At 34.9% G+C, this 14,862-nt stretch overlaps 1 protein-coding gene across 1 annotated transcript in view; it reads right to left on the minus strand.

The window, feature by feature from the left end:
* Nucleotides 1-355: 355 nt before the first annotated feature.
* Nucleotides 356-14,862, minus strand: part of NLGN1 (neuroligin 1) — a 431,286-nt gene continuing 416,779 nt past the window's right edge. Inside the window, exons 2-4 of the mRNA XM_037046504.1 lie at nt 6,785-6,997; nt 2,143-2,932; nt 356-1,312 (exon numbers count right to left, since the gene is read on the minus strand). Of these exons, the coding sequence (XP_036902399.1) occupies nt 490-1,312; nt 2,143-2,932; nt 6,785-6,997 (1,826 nt within the window). The 3' untranslated portion in view covers nt 356-489. The remainder of the gene's footprint in view (nt 1,313-2,142; nt 2,933-6,784; nt 6,998-14,862) is intronic.

The following is a 14,862-nucleotide window of genomic DNA, read 5'->3' on the forward strand; positions in this document are numbered from 1 at the left end:
GGCCATTAACAGCACTGGTGCTTTGTGTACTTATCCAAACATGTAAATGTGGTCTACACACAATAAACTGCTCCAAATAAAAACTGGTGAAAATTATCTGACATTCCATTGGTGTGTCCCTTGTGCATATTCATGGTTGTTTTTTATTTTTATTTTTTATATTTCAGACATAGTTCTTTCCTGTTTGGTGTTCCACATGCCTAATTCCATCATGAACATAAATCTTCAAAAAATTAATTCTTGAATGTGAATGAAAAAGTATCATTCAGAACAATTGCTTCAAGCAATTGAAATTCATTTTAAAGTTGATTTGTGTATATATATATACAATTCATTTTTTCAAAACCCCCAAAGTTCTTGATATGTATATTCACATAATATTCCTCCTTATTTAAATAGTAAGAGTCTTGTAGGTTGAAAGCCACGGAATCTTCAGTAATGTTATACTGCAATCCATCAAAAAAAATAGAGTTTGTTTCTCTTATCTGGCTATACCCTGGTTGTTGAATGTGAATGGGGGTGGGGATGGGGATGGGGCAGCGTATTGTTCTGTCCTCCGGTAAATGTGTTGAATGTGTGTAAGGGTTGAATCCCTGGTATAGTGTTGGGAATCATCGTGATGGTGTTGGGTGTCATTAAGGGAACATCATCTGGTGACCTCCTCATAGCTAGCGTGTAATCTGGGGGACAGGCGGTCCGAAGAACCACCTCATGTGGATGGATGGACTCACATTCATGATCCAAATCAGTGTGCTTCATTTGGAGGGACATGATCTCCTCTTCTTGTGCATGGGTCAGATCGTTGGTAGTGGTACGCTGAGGGCTGCATCTCCTGTGAACATCATGTTTCCTCTTATCTTTTTTGTAGTAAAGAGCTGCAAATGCCAAGATATTCAGAAATAGCAGCGATGCACCAACTGCTATGGTGACGCTCAGCTCGGTTGAGTAGTCCCTTTGATCCACTGAAAATGGACTCGGTTGTTGTTTGGGATCATCCTGCTTGGCCGTGGGAAAGGCTGATGTGACAGGTACAGAATTTTTTCTCGTCGGTCTGAAAGTGATGTCAGTTGATGGCACTTTAGTTGTTGTAGAGGTATACTGAGAAATGTCATTGAGATTATGCAGATGAGGTACAAGCTCCAACCAGAGGTTCACCTTATTGGCTCTATAATGTTCTTTAACTCTTGGTTTTAATCCAATATGGAGATACAGTTGGTCTTTCTGGGAATATCTGGTCCATGCTACTTCTTCAAAACGGTTAGGTTTGGTATGAATGAATTTTGTGTCTTGAGGGACTGGTTGATTTGGGTCACTAGGAAGAAAAAAGCAATTATGAGAACAAAATTACTTTATTATTTTGCTTAATAGAAATAGTACTAGGTTAACATATAAATCAAGAGGTAATTCAGCAAGGCTTTAGACTGTGTTTTAATAACAACTCGGGTTAATTTACAAATATAACTCCCATGGCAGGCAGATTGTTAAATGGATAATGATGTAAATGTAAGTAAGCCCCACCTTCCACCTGAAGATTTAAATATTTAGATGCCTATGCTTTGTCTCATAGGCAAACTAGCAGAGACAATGTGAGGTAGTGGAAAAGACAGGACTTGGAACTGGCAGATGAGGATTCAAGGCCTAGAACTGCTACATACTAGGCATGGAAATATCTTTATGAGACTCTGATAGCCTCATGTCCCTTCTCTGTAAAACAGAATTAACAATATCTGGCCTGCCCACAATAACAAATTAGTTGGGAGTATCAAAGGGTGTATAGCACTGTAATTTAGGAAGCAGCATAAAATAATACCTGTCACTATTGAACAACAGTAATAATGTTTTATGCAATTAAAACACCAAAATAAACTTAATTGTCAACTAATGCAATAGAAGTATAAGCCTTTTTAAAAAACTAAAAAGTAAGAACTAATAAGGCAATAATTTTTGAAACAGCACAGTATAGAATTTGGAAAAGAAGGACCTTAATATATACATACATACATACATACATACATATTGAAAAGAAGGACCTTGATACCTATTGCTTGTATTAATCTATTAAATTATTCAGGCACAAAATATATATTACTTTTAAATGCTTAAAGAGATATTTTTATTAAATTATATTCCTTAGGTACATACCCAGTTTTAGCAAAATTTGTCCAGTATGTCATTACAACTGCACTCAGCATCACATCGTTTTTGGAGAAATTGCAAGGAAACAACTCTGTAGGTCCAATCATGGGGATTCCTAGCACATAGGGAACCTCATCTCCATGAGCTGCATCAGCCCAAGCTGGAACCTGATCTGTTTGGCAATGATGGTAAAAGGCATAGAAATATGTAGGTGAACCAAAGTTTGAGTGAAGATCTGCTGTAGCTACAGCTGGCGCCACCCACTGATGGTCCGTAAACAAGGCCAGTAACGTCTTTCTTCTGGTTTCAGGGTTATGACGGTCAGCCCAGTCAGTATACATGAATTTAATGGTTTCTCTCAAAACATCTTTGCCTTCTGGATATCCATATAAATTATCAACAAAATTGGAAACAGCAAAGTCAAAATCACTAGCTGATATGCCATCATCACTATCTACTATATTCTCAACAAATTTTAATCCCTCTCCTTGGTTAACCCCTAACATTATGTCATAGTTGAGGAACTCTCCTTGCTCCATCAATATCTGAGGGTCATCGGGGATTACATCCCCATCAATCACAGGTCCAAAGGCTATGTGGTATCGTGCTGGTTGAATATCTTGGTCAACAAGTTCTTTGTAAGGCTTCTTCTGTAGGCATTCCACTAATTCTACTGTGTCTGAAACATTGCAACCAACTTTTGTGGCCAACATTCTAGCATATTTTGCAGGTTGGAAACTAACAGCCCAGCTGGAAAGGGCTGTTCCACTTTGAGCAATTGCTCGTTGAAAAAGTCCTATGGGGAAAAAACAATAAAGAATTTCATACGCCCTTTGAATAACATTGTGGCAAACAATAACATTAGATATTTTAGCCACGTATATAAAAACCCAGATACAACTCAAGAACAGGGAGATAAAGACATTTTTGCTTAAGAGCAAGTACGTAGAGGCATCCCCAGGGTATAATGAATCAGAAACATGGACTCAGCTTTCTCTTTGAGTTACAACCACTTCAGAGATCAAGAGGTATAAACTGATCCTGTCTTAAAGGAGCATTAAAGGAAGGAGAGGAGGAGAATATGTAAATACTAGTTGTTAAGAGCCCCAAGTATGTCTGTGCTCAGAGTGTAAACACCTATGTTGTTATTAAAGCCAACCATAAAGGGCCAACTCTCTCCCCTTTATCATCGGATTCTAGGATGTCTGAGCGTATTTCCTCTAATTTGGCTGCATTTATCTTCTTTCAAAATGACTCTGCATGTTTATTTTAATCAGATTTTATTTGAAAAAGCATTGTTAAGAGCTCACACAACAACTAGGGCTGGAGATTTGCTAATACCCTGGGGATAGCCCTGAGGCACACGAAACAGAACACTGCTTCAGACATACTTCTAGCTCTTCCTGTCAGACACAGTATGCTGAATATTCATCTTTCAGAAGAAGACATCCCATTTGGAGTGTTTTCACTGTGTTAAACAAAAAACCATCAGCAGAAGGATTTCATGGGGTGTGACTTAACTTTTTCCAGTGTTGAATAGGCACTGTTACATTTTATAATAAAAGATAAGAAGTACACGGTCCACTGCTTTTCGCTTAATTGCATTTAAAAATTATAAAATGGCCCCATCTGCAGTTTGATTAGAGCTGCATGCCATTCAAATTTACAAATACACTTTATCTACTCATTAAGGTATTTTCCAATAAAATTTTTGTGTTAAAATAGAACTTATTTAAATTCTTTAAAAATTGCAGGGCAGGGAATATAAAACAGGAAAACTGTACTTGAATAAGAATTAAATAAAAAATAAAATAAATAAATAAAAATTGTATTTGTTATCATTTTCCAAATGCAGTTTGGAGTTTGGTTATTTAAACACATGCTCAATTATCCATATGTGTCAGTGAGATAAAAACAGTTTTCACAAAGGTGCTAAAACAGTGTCTGAATTAGAAGCAAAATTTTCGATTTTTCTCCAAACACACACATATATATGTTAAAAATTCAGGCTGTAATATGTTCCTAGAGAATTTTAAAAGTACTCAGAAAGTCAAACATTACTTACTTAAATATATTTTTGTTGCTGACATCTTTATGAACATATTTTTAGCTGGCTAGAGCAAAGTATGCAAAAGTAAATGATATAAATACAGACAACTTAAAAAATTATGTAGCCTCTATGTCTCTCAATATTTTTTCAGATGAATATTTTACTAATTAAAAACTTTACAACTAAAATAGAACTGGTAATTTCTATAATACCCTTTCCTTTTTCAGGGGCTTAAGGGCATTAACTATATACACTAAAAAAGAGTTTAAGAAGAATAAATATTATTAAACATAGTCTGAAATATGCCATATAGCTGGTACTGAGAAAAACCATATCTTTGGTAATTAGTGACAATGCCTGCCGTGTGTGTGCAAGCTATGCTGACTCCTGGCTGATACAGGCCTGAGCATCGCTGCAGCCCTGGAGGGTTTACAGGCTTGAAAGTTTATGTCTATACAAGAGACAGAAGAAACCCGACTATTTCAAGACATCTCCCAAGCATCTCCTGGTCAAAATCAAGAAGCTTTGTGGAAATAAACTTAGGATTAGACCAAACACAAATCCATTTGTGTGGTCAGGCATGGACAGATTTCCTTGAAGAGAGTGATCGAATGCTGCTATATTTTCAATTGCTTGCATAGCCATTTACCATGCAGATAACAATGCTAGCCAATGAACTAATTGATTTGTTTCTTTATATTAAATGCTAGTTTTATACTGGGTGAAATTGGCTTTGGTGCCAGGTTTATTTTTATTTTTTATTGTTTTTGCTTCATATATACAAATAGTGTTAGAAAACCTAGAAGGAAAACATTGACCTTAAGAAGTCTGAACAGATTGCCTAAGGTTAACCTTGATAAACATTAGCTTACTTACTGTGGTCCTTAGCCTAGAAAAATATAATCTGTTCTATTAAAAAAAAAACAACTAAGTTTGTTTTTCAAAATAAAGTTTCCACTACAGACCAGAATCTTTAGACAGTTCAAAATGTTCTCATGTGTGAATTTTGCCATCTAGAGTCAGGACTCTAATACATATGAGATGTTACAGAAACTATGTCTATAAATCACCATATTTTGCCATGTATAATGTGCTCCCATGAATAATGCACACCCATGTTTTTTCCCAGAAAAAAATTTGTTTTAATCATTAATGCAATTATTTATTTATTTGTTTGTTTACTTATTTATTTTTATTTAGAAACCAAACTAATTATTGTGCTCCTGAGTATTATATTGCATATGGATATTGTTATTGATTTCTGGAGTTACACTTTCAATGTAAAAGCATAAATAAAAGAATTAAAAACATTTATATAGATATAGCCTTAGTACTGCCCACGTAAAATGTGCATCTTTATTTTTCCCTCAAAAATTTGGGCAAAAAAGTATGCATTATACATGGCAAAATACAGTACGTATTTTGCAACCTGCATAATACCTTTGGTTGAATTGCTCCAATGGTTACCTTTAGAATATAATGATATGTGATTTTCCAAGTATATATACTTACTTAATTATTGGCTGACCTTTTGAAATTCCTCATTAATGTATCTTTGATACCAAAACCAAATATTTTATATTTTGTACTTATATCATAAAATTCAGTCTTATAAATTAAGATATTTCCTGAACACTTGACAGTATATACCTTCTTAATACATAAAAAAATGACCAAAAAAGTATGGCCTATCTTGATGTCTACTTTCTATTTTTCTATTGCTTATGTATGTATAATGGAGAGAAAGTATTTGCTTTGGCAAACTTCTCCAATTAAACACTTCTGTTCTTGTGGATATGTTAGGAATGTAAATTGAATGAATCACTAAACTCATGGTAAGATGGGAGTCAATAAAACTGCAACATAATGAGCTTTAGACAGGCACTTAAAAAGGGTGCCAAGGCCGAAACATGGAGACAAGGAAAATGTTTCGTGGTTTAAGCCTCATGAGCGCTCCATGCTGTTTTGCCAAACTTGTGTTGAGGGGTATGTGGGGATACTTTTGGAGTTGAAAAAGCACAAATTCAAACTTATTTTTTAAAATCAAAAGCTCTTCTTGTGACCTTGATGCTTTGACAATTTTGGATCATGCATGCAAAATAATCAAACATCCATTTTTTTTACCCAAACAACAAGTGAAAAATCTTATTTCTAGACAAACTAGCTTCTAACTGCTTCCTTTTTACTAGCAAAGGGTTTTAAATGCCTATTTTGTTAAAAGTACATTACACCCTATCTTTGAATTAAAAAAAACAACAACCTTGTCTTTGATTTTGATTACTGAATACACAGAGATGACAGAACTATGAACATTTTTGATGTTCCCCAAACTCACCCGTTGCAGGAAAGAAAAGTAACTGTGATGCTAACTATTATGAAGTGTGCTTGAAAGGACATCCTTACCAAGCTCCACAGGAGACAAAGAGTTTGACAAAAATCTGAACATGCATATAAAAGCTGAGAAATCAAAATTTTAAACAGTTATTGAGTTTAACCTGACACTCAGTTTGAACACAGATTATTACAGAGCATCACATACTACTGATGGTGGTGGCATGCAGACACCAAAATTGTCAAAATTTGCAACCTGCATAATACCTTTGGTTGAATTGCTCCAACGGTTACCTTCAGAATAATGGGATAAAGTCAGAAGATTGACACATGAACCCCCAGCGCCAGATCCAAAAACAGTGATTCTTAAGGGGTCACCACCAAAGAATCCAATGTTCTCACTAGTCCATCTTAAAGCCTGTATGAGATCAAGGAGTCCATAGTTTCCTTTTGCAGCCTGATCCCCTGTGCTCAAGAAACCTGAAAAATAGGAATAAAAAGACATCTTAGAACACCCTTTTGATCTGACATGAACCAAATGAGCATTACATTTACATACAACTGAAACCTGTGTTCATCATGGTGAATACAAGTTCTTTAGTAAAAATTATTTCCCATCAGAATAAAAGGATTTACTTTAGGAAAAATAGAAGAGACTATAATCTGAAGAATGATATTTATCTTTCCCAAGTTATCCAGGTAACAGGCAACAGGGTACAGGTAGAAGGAAGAAAAACATCCTGAAAGACCTCCAGGGAGAGATTCCAGAGGCCCAGTTACTTGGTGGGGATATTTGGGGGAGTGTCACAGGGCCTCTGTGAATGCACTTTTGTGTAAAACACTGTGTCAGTCCTCAGGTTGCTCACGGTCTAACGCGGTTGGAGTTCAAAGTATGTGTAGCTGAGTGGCAGTATGCGAGGGTGGAGAACATGTGCCTTTGTCTAAAATTTGTGAATAAAATTATATGCAACTCTTTGCATGATATGTATATACACACTTTTACTGATGGTGGTCCATGGTTAAGAAAGAATCACTCTGTTAGAAGTAATTTAAACCATTTTTTTCTGGAGTGTTTTAAATGCTAAACTGAGACTTGCTGAATTAGAAAACAAGGTAGAATAATTGAAGATTTTTTTGAAGTTCTGATTCATATTTTTAGAATGCTTAGAAGCGCGGCTTTATAGCGAATGTGGTAATGAGGAGGGAGAAGTGTTGCATGGCAGAAAGAATGGGGTCGGGGTCTTACACAGGTCTGAGATGACAGCGTGGCAAAGGCAATTGATAAAAAGGAGACAGAGAAAATACTGTGGCGGTAAGAGGTGAATGAATTTCTAGCGTAGTAGTTGACCCTTGAAGAACATCTTTCTGCACTTGATATGAATTCGGTAAAAATGTGAAAATTATTTTGACAAAATATCTCTTTCTATAGACCATTTATATATTACGTAGAAAATATTTAGAGATATGTGACATGTAAATTGATTAATTATATTCAGGAACATAGTTTCCAAATACAACAAGTTTATAAAAATAATTTTTAAAAATTAGATTTCTTTTCTTTTTGCGGACCTATAATAGAAACTCAACATAATGCTTCAATTTTGTGGTAAAAATTATTTTATCCAATTTGTAAAAATGTAATTCACAATTACATTTCTGAAAAGTAGACTGTGATAATAGTATCAATTGAGTAAAATCAATTTATACCCAAAGTGAACATATGAACAAAAAATTCTTTAGAATCATTATAGAAGAAATAAATTTGCAAAAAATATAAATCCAGATGATTAGCCCTTCTTTTCCTATAAGGATAAAAATTCTACAGAAAAAAAAACCAATCTCTACTCTAATGTGTGTGTTTGCACGTGTGTTTGTATTTGTGTGCATTACCCTGAAAAGAAAGATGGGAAGGATTTTTTTAAACATTATTTACTCTTAGGTAAATGTGGTGCAAAACCTGACCATTAACTTGAGCCTCTGAAGGAACTTATGACATGACTGACAGCATGAACCCTGAAAACAGCATCATGGAAGGATGTTTGTGTGTTAGATGGAAGGGCTCTTGAAGGATGCAGGAGACATGAATGAGTGTGTGTGTTTGTGTGTGTTAGGGAGAGAGAGAGAATGAATGAATGAGCATATACTGTAGGTAGTTTATTACCTATAGTTCTATGTCCCAACTATATTTAGATAGAAATTTGATTTTTGAATATAGCTTCTGCCACTCAGTGCAATTCAGGATTTGTACGTACTTAACTCCTCTGGAAATAATATTGAATAACTCTAGTTTCATTCAAATAAATATTGACATTCATATAAAACCAGTTCACTAATAAATTCATCACTATTCAATATGAAGCATGTACAGAACCATACTGATAAGATTATTTGTGTCTGCAGTAACTGAATAGTATCACCTCTATAATTCCAGTTTTAGTAGCACCATTTCAACTACTTTCGTATTGGTCAAGCAGTTTAGTATTTATATACAAATTCTATAAAAACATGTCAATTCTCTAAAGAGCAACTTTTACCTAATACATATTTCAAAGAAATCTTGTAGTATCTTCAAGAAAAAATGGAAACAAAATTAGCTGAATCCCAAAATTGCGCTAAGACACTGCATTGAAAACAAAGTAAATCACCGGGTACAAGCTAGTGTCATAAGCATGGAATGCCCCAAACCATTCTGTCAAACTCTAATTTTACCCTTCAGTTCCGAATTGAATTGCCCTCATTCTTGATTTCTATATCAAGTGTATGCTGTATCTGCCTATTTCTTATGTATCTATCTATCTAATCATCTATCATCTCTTTCCAGCTTTTTTTTTTTTTGTTAGGAAAAAATGATAGACAACTGTTACATTTACTAAGGCTAGCCAACCAATCAAATCACATCCTGTTGAGCTTGATAAATTGATACAACATCTTTGTATTAATTCTTTGATTTCTGATGCTATATTTAAACAAAACTGTGTAGCTCATCTAGGAACACAAAATGGCAAAATATTGAATAAATCACTGCCTTAGAAGAGACGCAGTTTACTAATCACCCAAGTGATGTGCATTGGCATTATTCTTTATACCCCGCCATCCAGAGACGTGCTTTACTCATTTAAAGTTCTGTTTTTAAATTGTTAAATATGGTGTCCTTGACAGCAGAATCATTTCAGATCATTCTAGTTAAACTTCACATTGAACTGCTCAACTATAGTCCAGCCATGGAAAAACTCAATTTTGCAAAGATCTGAAAGTGTTCCTTACCTTCACGATTACTTTAGAAAAGATTGTTTCTTAATGTCACTGAAATTATTTTTAACAGATTGTCATTTACTTTATCTGGCTTTCCCTGGCCTTTCGTTGTGAGCTCCTATTGTGTAACTAATTGATATCCTAACACGCTGCCACATTATTTTTGTAAGATAAAATGATAATGATTATAAAAACAAGCATCAAGCTCTTAGTGTGTGTGTGGTGGGGTGGGGTGGGGTGGGGAGAAGCAGCAGATTTTTTTTGAAAAAATTCAACTATTTATTTTAATTAAGTCAAATATAAAAACTTGAAAAATTATCACATTTGAACTTAAGAATTGTTTTACCAGCTCAAGTATCTACTGTAATTGTCGTTTGGCTATGTTTTCAAACAGAATTTATTTAATACTATGCTTTCCACTTAGAAATTTATTCTACTAAAAACTTCTTCAACCATTGCTCTGCATGGAAATACTAGTTCTACTGTTATGATTAAATTCACTGAATATTCAAGTTTGACATCAATTTATTTACTAGAACTAGCAACTAGGATTATTTCCAGGTGTTAGAGAGAAAACTTAGAATGCAGAAGCCAAATAAATCAGGTAAGGGGAAAATAAATGAAGACATACATATTGTGACCCAAGTATTGGCTTGGGCTACTGATGTCCATTGAACTCAGACAGCTTGCTGAAGGAGCGTGAGAGCAACTGAGTTAAGGCGTCTGAGAGCAGCCCTGCAGCTTATTGGTTGACCCAATCTGTATTCTTACACACAAACCGATGGGCAGTGTCATTAGAACATAAAAACAAGGAAAGCAGGGTGCATCTCAATAGACAAAAATACCCAAACATATTCAGGAAGAAAACTGAGAGTAGAAAAATGCAGACTGTTTACTTTTAAGGTGACATCTAGAATGTCAGAAATTTAAGATATTAGTGAATCTATACTGTAGCTGTGCTTTCTTTTTTAGGACAGATGGGCAAATATGAAAAACTATGTTTATGATATTTAATTTATGGAAGTGCTTAATAGAAAAAATATATAGATATATATTCCACAGTATAGAGTTCTTGCTATTCAGAGAAGGGCAAATGTAAATTTACAGTTGTTTCTATGGAAATAATGTAATAATTAATAAATAAGAACATAAGAATAAACCCTGTGTTTTATGTACTTACAACTGTAAACCTACTTTTACCCCATCTTTTAAAGAGGTAGGAAAGAAATCTTCTGTGTTCATCAATGCCATTGTCTGAATATGGATGATTGTAGTCAAATTGATAAATAGCTCAAAATAGAGACCACATGAAGCACTAAAGAGCCAGCTTTGCAGATATGACACTTTAAATTATAGTGAGGCATCCTTCTGGGAACTTGGGAATATAGATCAGACAATAACTCGTTAAGGATTTTGCATCTTAAACATAAAAACATTGAAAGCTGTGGAATTACTACCTCTAATTCTCTCAACTGAAAATTCAAAGAGAAGTCCCATGGGCTTCTCTTGCGTCTTCCTTCCATCTTAGTTGCTCAGTACAACCGGTTCTTCCTTGCATTCTGTCTGTCTCCTGCTTTCTGCTCTTGCTGCTGACTCATTTTAGGCCCTCCTCTCTTCCTGTTAGACTTTTGAAATCCTTGTACTAGTCCTTCAACATCCGACCTTTCAGCAAACAATTACTACTTTCTGTTCTGTCACCTGACTTGCTTTGAAAAATATTCTGTTTTCTTGGAGACACATTGCTATATTGAAATAAAATTCTCATGTAAGAATTGAATGGCTTTCCTTTTCTTCTATTTAAGTCAAGATTTAAAAATGTAATGGTTTAGAATTCCCCAAATTGGAAAATTTGGGGTCTACATAGGGAAAAAGAACACACATAATACTGCCTAATTACCCAACACCTCCAGCTAGTTTCTTTGCTGTTGTCTTCTCTTGAGAACTGCTGTCTACATTTCTTCTATGTATCCTCTGGCAAAAAAATGCTCTGAAATGAGGTTGATATCTTAATACCATATAACTTGGTGGCATTTTCAAAATTTTATATTTTGGTTTATTTATTTATTTATTTATTTATTTATCTGATTTGGATGTAATTGCTTGTTGTTAATCGCTCATCTGGAAGATCTAACTGAGTTACCGGCCAAGGCTTTGGTTCCTGCCAGCTGGGTGTAGAGGCATACAATGGGAAGGAAGAAGGTGACTTGCCAACAGATGCCTAGAAAGAAAACACCTGACGGTATTTCTCTATTTTGTTCAGTTCCCCCAGATCCCAATATTTTCACCATCTCTGGTGTTCATGGATAGGAAAAATTAACATTGTTAACATATCCATGTTACCCAAAATGATCTATAGATTCAATACAATCCTTATTGAAATATCAAAAACATATTTCCACAGAACTGGAACAAATAATTCAAACATGTATACAGAACCACAAGAGACTCCAAATAACCACAGCACTCTTGAGAAAAAAGAACAAAGTTGGAGGAATTATGCTAACTGGTATCAAATTGTCCTGCAAGGCCATGTAATCAAAGCAGCATGGGACTGGCATAAAAACAGACACATAGGTCAATGGAACAGAAACTAGAACCCAGAAATAAAATGTTTTATTTTCCAAAAGTTTCAGTATTACATAAATGTACCAAGAACAGTACAAAAACTACCTTATACCCTTAACCCATGTTTCCTACCTTTCAACATCTTCCTTTCTTTCCTCTCTGTGTCTCTCCCTCCCTCTCTCTTCCTTCTTTTCTCCTTCTCTTTGGCATCCTCTCTTTCTCTCTTTTCCCCTATCAATTCTGGAATCACATGTCAAATTTAGTTTTCTATTTCATTCTTTAATTTGAACAGTTTGTTGATAATTCTTTGTTTTTCTGTACCTGGACATTTTTTGACCAATACAGGTCAGTTATTGTGTAGAATGTCCCTCAATTAATGTTTGTTTAATACTTATCATGATTATACGATGAGACCCCCCAAAACAGAATTTATTTATTAAAATGTGTTTATTACATATTTAAACTTTAGTCACACTCAAAGTACTCTCCATTTGACACAATGCATCTACCAAGACATTTTTTCCACTGCTCAAAAATAGTTTTTGAACTCATCGATTTTGATGTCTTTCAGTGCTTCTGCTATTTTTGTTTCACTTCTTCCACATCAGCAAAATGTTTCCCTTTAAAGAACTTCTTTGCACAGGGAAATGAAAAAAATTATGCAGGGTGAGATCAAGTGAAAGAAAGGGCGGGGTATGGGGATCATGCTGGTTTTGCTCAGAAACTGCTGAATACTAAGTGTGGTGTGGGCAGGTGCACTTGTAAATCACCCCTTGTGACATAGGCAGATACATTCAAAGAGCCTTAAAAATATTCACTGAATTTGAATCCAGACTCTCTCAACAATGCCAGCTGGTACACTGATACAGATGGGTTCCTAGAACACTCAACTGGGGGGTGAGGGGCCTGTACGATAAGAGCCCTGCTCTCCAGAAGATAATTCTGTTTTGGGAGCCCCCGTCATATTTCCTTAGGTTAAGAATTTTCAGCAGAAAGGTAATAGAAATAATGTTGTGTCCATCTCAGTTCATCAAAATAGGAGGCACCCAATGTTGAGTTGTTTCACTTAGTTAAGGTGGTAATTTTCCAGATTTCTCTGCTATTAAGTTACTGTGTTTTTTTTGTGTCTTAATAAACATAAAGTAGACAGACAATATTGAGACTGTGAATGTCCTGTTTTTCATCATGTCTTCTTCAACTAATTTTACCATCTGTTCATGATTCTTATATGAAGCAAATATTAATTTCATCATTTATTTTATTATTAGTTGAAATTGGCAGTAAGGAGATTTCCCTTATTCCCAGTTTACATTCATTATTAAGTCGTTTATTCATTCACTCATTCATTCACTTATATTGTTATGGACTCATGGGTTCTTATTTATTCTAGGGGTCATAATCTTTTATTACCCATTAATCTGATACTCAAGTTGTTCCATATCTGGCCAGTAAGAGTTTCTCCAAGCTGCTTCCTATATCAATTTGATATATCCTCATCATCTTTCAGCACATCCTTACTTGGCTTTGACACAATAAAAAACAGCACTTGTGTAAGAAACTTATAACTAGTTGTGTGATCTTGGCCTCCACTCTGGTTAAGATGTTTAAATAGTATTTTCATGTATAAAGAAATTTAAATTTTTGACTAATTATAAAATTAATTACATTTACAAAGTAATTTAATAAAAGTAAATTAATTAAAGTTAAAATAACTATAATAATTACAAACATAATTATTACAAAAAAGCAAAAATGAAGCTCACTTCTGAATTTTGGAGTATAAGAGATCTCATTTGTGAAAAAGTGGCCCACACTGCTGTAAAACAGTCAGTTGGAACAACATTAAATAATCTCACAACCCCCACGTGTGCCAGCACCGACACACCATTATACTCACATAAACACACACACCCACACCCACAAACACGGACAGCCGATAACAAAACTATATCTCAGGCTGACTAAAAATATTTTTAATAACAGAGTTTTTGAAAAGTGGAAAAGGCATGGCTATGTGAGTAGCCTAGATGATGCCACTAGAATAAAATAAAGTCAATGAGGAGAGCAAGGGAACAGATTCTTCTCTGAGCGCCTCAGCTGTGTTCTGGAAACTGCAAAGACAGGAAGGACGCGCATGAGTGATTTAGCACCCAATCCTCTGGTTGCCACCATCTGAGCTCTTGCCGTGTTAAGTTGTTACTTGGGTATTGGTCTGTCTTCCTAAATAAACAGAAAGCATTTCTGTGTTTCTCACACTTAATTATCATTGAATAATATTCCATGTAATATTTCATAAATAGATAACAAATTAATGAATTTCCTAATAGGGCTTCTGCTGGTCAACTCCTTCTTAGTCCCCAAGGCTCAGTTCAAATGTTGTTGTTGGGAAAATCTTAAACACAGTTAGTCCACCTTTCTTTAAATGCTCAGTTTACTCTGGACATTCTTTGGGAACTATGTACCAGCACTGACCTGTAATTATTTATTTGACCTTATTTCCAAATGGAGCATAGTGCCACACATATAGC

The sequence above is a fragment of the Sturnira hondurensis genome, unplaced genomic scaffold (assembly GCF_014824575.4).
Source record: "Sturnira hondurensis isolate 20B ecotype Veracruz unplaced genomic scaffold, ASM1482457v3 Scaffold0005279, whole genome shotgun sequence".
Taxonomy (NCBI): domain Eukaryota; kingdom Metazoa; phylum Chordata; class Mammalia; order Chiroptera; family Phyllostomidae; genus Sturnira; species Sturnira hondurensis.